Below are 10,498 nucleotides of genomic sequence, written 5' to 3' on the forward strand. Positions count from 1 at the left end.
CCAAAAAAACTTAAAACATAAACTCACCCCTCTCCACCAACCATTCAACCAAACAATCAACTACAATCAATTGCAACTAAGCAATTAACTATGCAACTAAGCAACCAACTAGACATCCCTACCCCGAAAAAATCCCCTAAAAACCCCCCCTAAAAGAAAATCATGCACAAATTACCAGTAGCTCCTAGATAATAAAATGCCCAAAAGCTTAACACTCAAGCTTAACACTCAAGCTTAACACTCAAGCAAATGAACACAAGACAAGAATAAGAATTTAAATAAAAAAAATTCCAACCCCACAAAAATCCCATCAAAAAATCCCAAACAAAAAAAACCCAAACACCCTCATAGACATAAACATAAACATACTAACACGAATATAAACTAATAACCCAAACAAAAGAATACTATAATTCCTATAATTCCCTACTTAAAAGAAAGAGATAATTAGATATTACCTAAATACTTACCTTACCAAGTACCTTTTCATATTCATATTATTCATCTACTTACTTACTTCCTCCCTCATTATCGCACCCCAACCACTGCACCACTCCACCCAACCATCCCATCCCATCCTTATTACCCCCAAGTCCAAACCGAAGTTTTTTTAAAAAAATAGAGATAAACGCACTAAAAAAATCACCAATCACGAATCCACAAATCACAAAATCACAAAAACCAACCCCAGAAAAAGCAGTCATTAATATGATTCATTATTTTTCCACTACTCCATGGCTTGACAAGTTCGAATTACTCGATTCTCGATTCTCGATTTTCTGGGTATACTCAATCCATCTACTCCATTCAATGTATCCATTTCATCGAGCTCAAAGGGGATGTGGAGTAAAACTCAAGCTACCCATCTCACACAATCCATATCTGTGCACTGCAAAATAGGCATGCAAGCTAATCCGATGCAAACCGCCATTGCTTTTTTTTTCCCCTCTGAATGATTATGCGTTACCATTTGCCCATTGAATACTCATTATGTGGCACTTGATGTTCAAGTCTGGGTCGGATAATCAGACATATTGATGTGCATTTTAGTGTTTCCAAGTCTACTCTTGTTCAAGTGTAGTGAGACACAAGCCACGAAGCCTACTTGCGGCGAGGTCTTAGTTCTGACCATAAGCAACTAAGCCCATCTTGAGGACTCCCTCTCTGCCTCTAATCTCGCAATCCTCGCCTCGTCATTGTCCTCTCCACCAGCCCTTCTCCCCTTTTTTCTTCCCTTTCTCCCACTACCATCATCGACCTCATCACGACTTCTCTTTCTACCCACACTGAGCGCGCTTGTTAAACCCGCAATACGTTGTGCTTCCTTAAGCAATCTTTCTCTATTGCGCGCTTCTCGTTCCAATGTATGTGGGTCCACTTCTTCTTTTTTCTTCTCTGGACGATCCTTTTCTTGGTCTCGTGAACTTGTGTTGTTCCTCTCTGATTCTCGGCGCGAGCGATGAGATTCGCTATGACGACTTGAGCGATCCTTTTCACGTTCGCGTTCACGGTCTCGCTCGCCACCTTTTGGTCCGGTCGGGATATTTAATGGCAGATTAATGTCCCGAGAGGACTTATTGCGAGAACTTGCACCTTTGATTTCAATGCCATTCAAACCACTGGATATGAGTGACGATTTTCTGGAAGAAAGATTCGGCTCGGTAGGGGTGTCAACAGGAGTATCACCCTTTACTCTGTCTTCCGCGTCTCGAGATGCATGTCGACTTTGCCTATGGCGATGTTCTCTTTCACGGTCACGTTCGCTACGTTCACGTTCTCGACTTCTAGAACGTTCATCTCGATGAGAACGATGACTAGAACGATGCTTATGAGACGAAGACCTATGTTTGTCATCATCTCTTTCTCGATCACGATATTTGTCGCGGTCACGACGACTACTTCGATGACTTGATCTCTTTGACTCTTGTGGTGAAGCTGATCTTGATCTATTCTCGTCATCTCTTCTCCTATCATCATCTTTTTTCTCGGCCTTAGATTCATTTGAATCACGTTCGAGATCAGCTTCCTCCTCGTGACGACGTCTACGTTCTCTTCGCTTTTCACGTCGTCGCTCGCTTTCTTCCTCATCTTCAGAACGAGATCGAGAAGCGGATCTATGCCTGCGTCTATGACGTCGTTCTCTACTCCTGTCTCTCTTATGATCTTTTGACTTTGACCTTGATTGTGACCTGTCCCTTTCCTTCTCTAGCGAAGGAGACCTAGTTCTTCCTCTTTCTTGAGTGGCAGATTCTGGGGCGACACTAATACCACTAACACTACCCCGCGCACTAGCGCTAGCTTTACCCGCGATGGAGAAACCATGAGTTCTGATATTGGGAAGGGCTGGTTTGGGTCCTTCACGCATAGCTTTCGGTCCAGTGGGCGCGTTGATAGGTACGTCAACTGGCTTCACAAATGGAGGTTGCATGGCATGGAAACTCCCTCCACGGCCACCACGTGATTGTAAAAATCCACCTCGCGGGTGGCTAAGGTAGCGCATATTTGGATCTACAAGGGACATAGCATTGAAACCATCTCCAATCATGGGCATCGGCGCAAAAGCGGCAGATTCATTTGCCTCCAGTGATTGTATGGGTTGTGGGGTAAAATCATCATTCCCAGTTCCTGAAGTATCATGTTGAGAGACGTCTTCTGAGTTTACTTGCTGTTCTTTGCCGTCCTTAGTCGCAGAAGATACGGCATCTTGAATGTTAATGCCATCAATACCATTTTCTGCTTCGTTCTTAGGAGTATCTTGACGTAGTTCTCTGCCAAACTCGTCGACGTTCGCCCCAGACCCAGATTCAGTCTCTCCTTTCGGTCCTGTAGACATTGGATCATTTTCATTATATGATTCAGATGATTGCTGACCTTGGCCAACTTGCTGTTGCAAATGTTGTGAGTGGTCATTAAAGCCATGTCCATGTCCACCACGATTCTGGTGCCAGCCACCTCTGCCTCTACCTCGTCCACGGCCTTGGTAGCCTTGTGAATAGCTGTTTTGATAGTCATTGTACTGATTTGCGCGTCCAAAATTACCTTGGTTAAATCCTGCAGCATTTTGTGGAAAACCAGAATTATTTGCTCCATAATCACCAGGGCCCATGCCAGCAGCATTTGGATGATTGAAATTATCTGGTCCGACATTCCATGATTGTTGGGAATTCCACCCATTATTGAAACCAGCACCTATACCACCATCGAAGTTCCCCATACCCATACCCATGTTCATGCCGTTCATGCCCATGCCTGCTCCCCCAAAGCCACCATTCATCATCATATTTTGCATTGTCATCGGATCCATATTCATACCTGGCATTCCTGCAATAGTATTTAGTTAGGTCTCCATTTGCTGTGATATAAGTGTCGTCAAACATACCCATCATAGGGAAATTCCCGAAACCTCCTGGAGCCATGCCATTCTGCATTGCCATCATCATTTGCATTTGATTGAAGTCGCCAGAAAACCCCATCCCAGGAAATCCACCAGACGCAGATTGATCAAAGCCAAATCCACTTCCAAAAGCTGGTGTAGGAGCTACTCCAGTTTCTCCTTCCTTCTCTGCGGTGTCTTTCTTCTCAACCTTTTCACCATCGACTGAGGCGTCTGCCTGTTTCACATCCTCACTAGGCTCTTGACCAGGCGCGATCTCCTAATTCATAGTAAGTATCTATTAAACTCCAAGGTAATACCTATAACCATACCTCAATTGAGGGCTGTGGGACATCATGCTCCTCTGACTGTGATATCTCAGATGCGCCGGTTTCTGCGGAGATATTATTCTCCTCCGCAGGTTTACCAGCCCCGGCGTCTGTCTGTACTCCGTTGGCAGATGTAGCATCTTCCAGCGTCTTCTTTGAGGTATCATCAACAGGCCCAGTTAAACTGCTCAGCTCGGTTGGAGTTGGAAGAGCTTCTACAGGTGTAGCTGGTGGCGTCTCTTTGCTTTGTTTAGCTAGAGCGTCAACGCGCTTTTTCTCCTCCGTTCTCAAAAAGACCTTGATTGTGGTTCGTAGTGATTTATGTGGTTTGCAATCCTCTGAAGCCACTGGTGTATGTTCGCATACTGGACAGGAAGAAGGAAGAGTCGAATGACCTCATACATGTTAATAACTGATGCAATTCACATTGCGCAGAAGAGTGAGCTTACAAGTCTCGCAGATGGCCTGGTCGCAACAAGGTAAACGAAAAGCATTGACGGCTAATTTGCTACATATGGCGCATCGAAGCTTGATTGGGATTTCATCTTGAGATAGAGAGCTGGAACTGTGTGAGCCATTGTCATCTGTGGTGAAATGTTTGGGAAACATACCTGATGAGTTCAGCTTGAGCAGCAGTAGGCGCAGACATATTGATCCTCCTAAGTCAAAATGCGAATATGAAAAGATAGGTAGTGATCAATGCTGACTTGTGGGATTAAGCCTGATACTGAGGTAGGAAAGAAAGAGTAAAAGAATGGACGGCGCTCTACCTGCATGGATGATAAAAAGTCATACAAAGAGGCACATAATTTCAATGAAGATATTGAGATTCAAAAGGATCGCGTTTGCATTTGCGACGGAGTGTTTGGGGCAGATATCAAGTTTTTAGCTTGCTGCCCATGAATTGATTTGCGACTTTGCGCGTAGGCTGGTCGGCAATAAACTTTTTTACTTCCGAGCTAGTGACGGTTTATTCACGTGCTTTGGGAATTTTACATATAATACCTGAGTAGATGAGGAAGCTAGCAGTATATCTATTGCGTGCGTATTGCAGAATGATTTATTAATGGATTATGATATGAATGGAGATATTGTGATGACTCTGGTGACTGCACTGTACTTAATCATGCTGAATATTGCTTGTTTACAAAGGCTCTCAACTCAACAGTATAGTGGCTACTATAGCTACCTATGAGTAAAGAACTTCTCTAGTATTATATAACTGGTGATTCCCACTTATAATTAGGTATTAAATGGGTTTGGAGAAAAGTAACATTTAATGTGGTGTGGCTAATTGACTGTGGCGGATATAAGTCCACTCATAATGACCTAGTAGTCTACTTTTAGCTGTCCGCCGAGTCAAGTTACTTTCTCAGACTTTGCCATCATATTTTCCATTAACTCCTCTTAATCTTTAACCTTGCTTTCTCTCCCATAAACCTACTTTCTCTTCCATAAATCTTCCTAATAATGTAATATTGAACAATTCACCCCTCATCATGTTTTTGGGACAAGTTTCGTGGCTGGATATTGCCATCTTTCTCTTCTTCCTCACACCTCAATTGATCATCCATGTTGGCTTCTTCCAAACTGCCAGTTGTGGTCTGCAGGCACTACCATTTTTATGTAAGACACATACAGATGTCCATCCCAGATATAATGCTGACAACCACATAGTAATCAAATTACCTCTATCATTCATCAAGGAACGCTTTTTAACAAGCTACAAAAACCAATCGCCTTTTATTCAAGAAGCTTCCTGGTTTGAGGATATTGTCATTCGTTGTGTCCGTTATGCCTTTGCCTATATTCCAGCAAATATTGGTCGAGTCTTCTTCTCAAAAGCAGTCGCGTTGCCATTTTTGAGGTTCCGTATGCTTCGTCATGGATTCATAAAATCCCCTATTCACTGGCATGAGGTCAATCGGGTAATTATCCCGTGCTCTTGATTGCCGAATGACGTTCAAGTATACTAAAGTTTCTAGGACGACATGAAAGGAATTTGGATCATTGCGGACAACACTAGGGAACCTGATATTGTGATTTATTATGCCCATGGTATGTCCATGCATTTCTTTGCTTTAATCTCGAAAATACTAAAAGAGTATTAGGTGGTGGATTCTCCATGGGATCAAGCTATTTCTACTTGGAATTTCTTCTTTCATGGTTGAGCCTACTCAAAGACTCTAGAAAATTTCGAAACCCCGCAATCTTCGCATTAGAATACAGCTTAGTACCTGATGAATCATATCCCACTCAACTTCACGAAGCATTTGCCGGCTACAAATATGTCCTATCCATGACGAACCACCCATCCAAAATTTGTGTCAGTGGCGATTCAGCTGGAGCGACATTGATTCTCAGCTTGCTTCTTCACATAGCCAGACCAGATATAGTCAAGTCGGATGCAACCATGGAGATTATACATACCGAGACCCCTGCAATGGCAGTTTTGATTTCTCCTTGGACTACTCTCGATTCACCAGAGGCCAAGAATACTTCAAGTGACTACTTAGATACCAATAGCCTACGTCGTTATGCACGTCAATACGCTGGAAGTCGAGCTTCTTTCTCAGATCCCTCTCTCTCACCAGGGGCATGTAAAGATTTGGACTGGTGGAGAATGGCCAGTCCTACCAGAGGTTTCTTCATTACTTATGGTTCAGAGGAGGTCTTTGCTCCAGAGACTCGTGACGTTATTATGCTCCTCAAAAAGTCTAGAAAGGTTGAGATACGAGCACAGGAACAAATTGGTGGCATTCACGCATGGCCTGTCGCAGCTCTATTCTTAAGTAGCACCTCATCCTCAAGGTTGAAAGGGCTGCGTATGCTTGTAAGCGAAATAGGTGAACGAATGGGAAAGGTACATTGAGGCAGTATCTCCATGGAATGTTTTAATTTCCATAAAATCGATTGACAATCCTAGAATATGATGAAATGAAGAAAATGTGCCACTGCCATTTCAGTATTGGTAATGGATACGAGCATTGCTTTGGAAGAGCAAATCTGCCTCGATACATATTGACTTATTTCACCAAGAATTATCCGAATGATCTCACATCAATAACTATTTACTACCACACGAACTGACGGAGAACATCACATCGAGAGCGTAAACTCAGTCCCCGCTTCCGAAGTCGAATATGGCTATCCCCAAAAGTCAAAACAAAGTTCTCAGATCAAGGAAAAGCTAAAGTCGCCAGCACCAGCGCCAGGAGCAGAGAAATGAGAATAATGGCCAACAATCGATTCACCATAATGTCAACCACGAGTGCTAATCATGTCAATGGACACCGATTCAGGTAATCGACAGTGGAATAATCAAATATACATCAGAGGAATGTAACTGCATCACTGATCTTCGAATTTTACAACTATAGACTCTAGCCACTACCTAAAAGTTTAACAAATAACCCATATTTTCAAAACTCAACTAATATGATTTCATAATGCAACAGTAAACCCCTTTCTCCTTCATCAGACTCTCTCACAACATGAACGTTTGCAACGGTCAATCCTCGGAACACAGGATTAGTATGACTTTACTGTACCACCAGAAGATTTTTATACATACTAGGTAACCAAATCACACAAAAAGAAACCACGTAATTATAAAAGCTCGATATCATAGATCCAAAAAGTAAACTTTAAAAATCAAAACATGCATAAATACAAACATTTATCTCAAACCCTTACTTCCCTTACTAAGTTACTTGTCTAAACAGGTAAGTGTACTCTCAGCCCTATAGAAAAGTAAAGTAAGTAAAAGTAAAGTAAAGTAAAAGTAAAAGTACCCACCCATACATAAATCGGAATACCTAAATTCGCAATCCCGATTTCTCCCCCCCCCTCTTCCCTACTTACTTCTTGACTCGGAACTCGGCACACTGAGTGATTCATCCATGTATGCAAGCAAGCAAGCAAGCAAAGTTAGCAAATAACTTAAAGTTACAAGCAACATCATATACAGACACTTTAAAGTTCAAACTCCTAGAATTTTTGATTTTTTGACCGACTCGAGCTCCTCGAGTATACCAATTTAGTAGAGGAGTACTAATTGTACTCTGTATGTTCATTACGAGTATTAGTAGAGAAATACTGTCTGTGTACATAGAGACGAAGCTTAGGAGACATTGTGTGTCGATCATCGATATCGATATACATTCATACATCTCTCAACCAATCAAGTTTCCCATGTATTTCTTACATCATAGATTTCCACCTCCTTCGACAATTTTACTTAAAAGGGAAAAGGACGTTAAACTATTGTCCACCGGTGTTTCGCAGCGTGAAAAGTTTTTTTTCTTTTTTTTAGGTTTTTACTTTATCGTGATTTGATCGATGATCTTTCATACTACTTCAAGTTGCGGCTTTTTGCTTTGCGTTTTACACTAGATATTTCTTGAATCTTGACTCTTGGGGGTTTGTCTGTCCTTTTCGCATATCTTGTATCTTATATATCATACCTACCTACCTCTTTTTCCCTCTCATAATTTTCGTGTATATAATTTCTTGGATCCCTGTATCTATTTAGCATCATCAGCATCATGGCACCCAGTTTTGAAACCCCTCCTCGAGAGACCACACCCAACGATGACGAAAATCCATTATGGGAAATCAAACCCATCCCGGGAAAAGGACAAGGTGTACTAGCCACACGCTTCATAACCCCAGGAACCCTCCTCTTCCACGAAAAACCCCTCCTCACAACCGAGACGTTGAGTGATCCCTCCACGACCGAAAAAGACCTAGCACGCTTACTCCGCGCTCTTCCCAAAGAATCTCAACGCGCCTATCTCTCCCTCCACAATAATTATCCCGGTCAAGGATCCCCCCTCACGAACATCATCCGCTCGAACGCCTATCCACTCGGCCCCTCCTCCCCCATCGGCGGCATCTTCGCCACCATCTCCCGCATCAACCATTCCTGTCTCCCCACAACCCAACACTCCTGGAACGAAAAACGTCAAGAGTTCGTCGTCTACGCCGTACGAGACATCCACCCCGGAGAAGAAATCACCACATCCTACCACGTCGGGGGACCCTCCAGCGAGCGCAAAGCCGCGCTTGAAGAATTTTTCAAATTCATCTGTACCTGTACACTGTGTTCACTTCCAGCAAGCGAACTCCAAAAATCAGACGCGCGACTCATTCGTGCCGCGTCTTTGGACCAGGCTATCGGAGATGCGGAAACAGTGATGAAGACGCCTGAAAAAGTACTCGGGACGTGTCGAAAGCTCGAGACGATTTATCGGGAAGAAGGGATTCAGGATCAGCGGGTGGGAAGACTCTATTGGGATGCTTTTCAGATTTGTAATCGTCATGGTGATTTAGCACGAGCGAGTGTGTTTGCGCGGAAATATAGGGAGAGGAAGGTACTGGGTGAGGGGGAGGATAGTGCGGGGGCTGAGGAAGCGTTGGTGTTTATGAGAGATCCGAGGAAAGATGATAGTTATGGAGGGAGTCAGAGGTGGAGGAGTGGAGTGGAGGATGTTCCGAAGGATTTGAATGAGGTGGATTTTGAGAAGTGGTTGTGGAGGGAGTAGATTTTTATTTTGGGGTTTTGGGGATTGGGATTGGGATTGGGGAGTTACCTAGTTTTTGGATTGGTGTTACGGAGATTTAGGATAAGGATGATTTTTGATTTGAATCTTATCGGATCTAATCTAGATCTTTATCTGTATCTAGATATACATTCGGATTGAAAAAATACCATATTTTCATTTAAATAGTAGTAACTTGGATCTAGTATATATATCAGTATGTCAATCCCATTATTCGAAAATAAAAGTAATTTTGTTAGAAACACGTGACAGCCGTACTAGAAAGCCGTATAGAAGTACGCTAGTGTTGTCATCATTTCATATACTAGGGTATATTCTAGAATACAACTCTCTTCATACCTAGTATTTAGATAGGTACACAATAATAAGATTGAAAGATTTTCCACTCCCAACAAATTTAATTAATTTTTCATAGGTATTTTCATAGGTAGCAATAGAGTAGTATACCAATACACAGAGTATATAAATGAGTCAATCAACCATCACCATCACCATCACCATCACCATCACCATCACCATCACATCACATCACATCACCAACCCATCACTCCCCCACCCCCAACAACCAACCCAACCCCTTCCTACAATCCGCATTAAACCTCCTCGTAAACCCCGCCTCAGGAAACCACGTCCAAAACCCATGCGGTAACCCCTCATACACATGCACCTTCGTTTCCACCCCATTTCCTCTCAAAATATCCTCATAAATAAATCCTTCATCTCGAAGCGGATCTAAACCACATATTTGGAAATAGGTTTTTGGGAGATTTTTATGCGAGGAGAAGAGGATTGGGGTTGCGAGGGAGGTGGGTTCTTGTACTGCGTAGTGTTCTTTTATTTTATTTTTGGTTAGATTTTAATTCTTATTTCTTATTTTGGGGAGAAGGGGGGGTAAGATGGGAAATATGACATACTATCGAAAACATCCGCGACTTCGCGATTTAATAATGGAGCGTTTTTGTTTTGTTCGAGACTTAGATATACAGATTTGTATTTCTCCGGTACGACTTTTTCGGGGATGATAGGAGGGATCGAGAGATATACACCTGTTAAAGGAGGAGAGATATTATCATCTCGATATAAATGCGACACGATAGATGCAAAATTAGCACCTGCTGAAATACCTCCCACTAGGAAACCTTTGCTTGGATTGATGTGAAGGTCATCTAGATTTGCTGCTGTCTATTTATTAGATATTATTCCAAAAATTAGCATACATTCTGAACAATCAC

The 10,498-nt window shown here is 42.5% G+C and overlaps 4 protein-coding genes across 4 annotated transcripts in view; 2 read left to right on the plus strand and 2 right to left on the minus strand.

The window, feature by feature from the left end:
• Positions 1-1,138: 1,138 nt before the first annotated feature.
• On the minus strand, positions 1,139-4,351 carry SS1G_08710 (hypothetical protein; the record flags this gene model as incomplete). The annotated part of the gene is made up of 4 exons (XM_001589896.1): positions 1,139-3,321; positions 3,380-3,653; positions 3,706-3,946; positions 4,314-4,351. The coding sequence occupies 4 exons, from the start codon at positions 4,349-4,351 to the stop codon at positions 1,139-1,141; spliced, it is 2,736 nt and encodes a 911-aa protein (XP_001589946.1).
• An 850-nt stretch (positions 4,352-5,201) lies between these two features.
• Positions 5,202-6,574, plus strand: SS1G_08711 (hypothetical protein; the record flags this gene model as incomplete). Its single annotated transcript, XM_001589897.1, has 4 exons — positions 5,202-5,328; positions 5,380-5,630; positions 5,688-5,760; positions 5,814-6,574. 4 exons carry the CDS (start codon positions 5,202-5,204, stop codon positions 6,572-6,574), a joined length of 1,212 nt encoding a protein of 403 aa, XP_001589947.1.
• A 1,675-nt stretch (positions 6,575-8,249) lies between these two features.
• SS1G_08712 (hypothetical protein) lies at positions 8,250-9,248 on the plus strand (the record flags this gene model as incomplete). The annotated part of the gene is made up of 3 exons (XM_001589898.1): positions 8,250-8,735; positions 8,776-8,808; positions 8,877-9,248. 3 exons carry the CDS (start codon positions 8,250-8,252, stop codon positions 9,246-9,248), a joined length of 891 nt encoding a protein of 296 aa, XP_001589948.1.
• A 562-nt stretch (positions 9,249-9,810) lies between these two features.
• The window catches only part of SS1G_08713 (hypothetical protein), a gene marked incomplete at both ends in the record, with an annotated part of 1,260 nt that continues 572 nt past the window's right edge, over positions 9,811-10,498 (minus strand). The window contains 2 exons of the mRNA XM_001589899.1: positions 9,811-10,097; positions 10,181-10,448. Coding sequence (XP_001589949.1) covers positions 9,811-10,097; positions 10,181-10,448 — 555 coding nt within the window. The remainder of the gene's footprint in view (positions 10,098-10,180; positions 10,449-10,498) is intronic.

Source organism: Sclerotinia sclerotiorum, genomic scaffold (assembly GCF_000146945.2).
Source record: "Sclerotinia sclerotiorum 1980 UF-70 scaffold_12 genomic scaffold, whole genome shotgun sequence".
NCBI classification, from domain to species: Eukaryota; Fungi; Ascomycota; class Leotiomycetes; order Helotiales; family Sclerotiniaceae; genus Sclerotinia; species Sclerotinia sclerotiorum.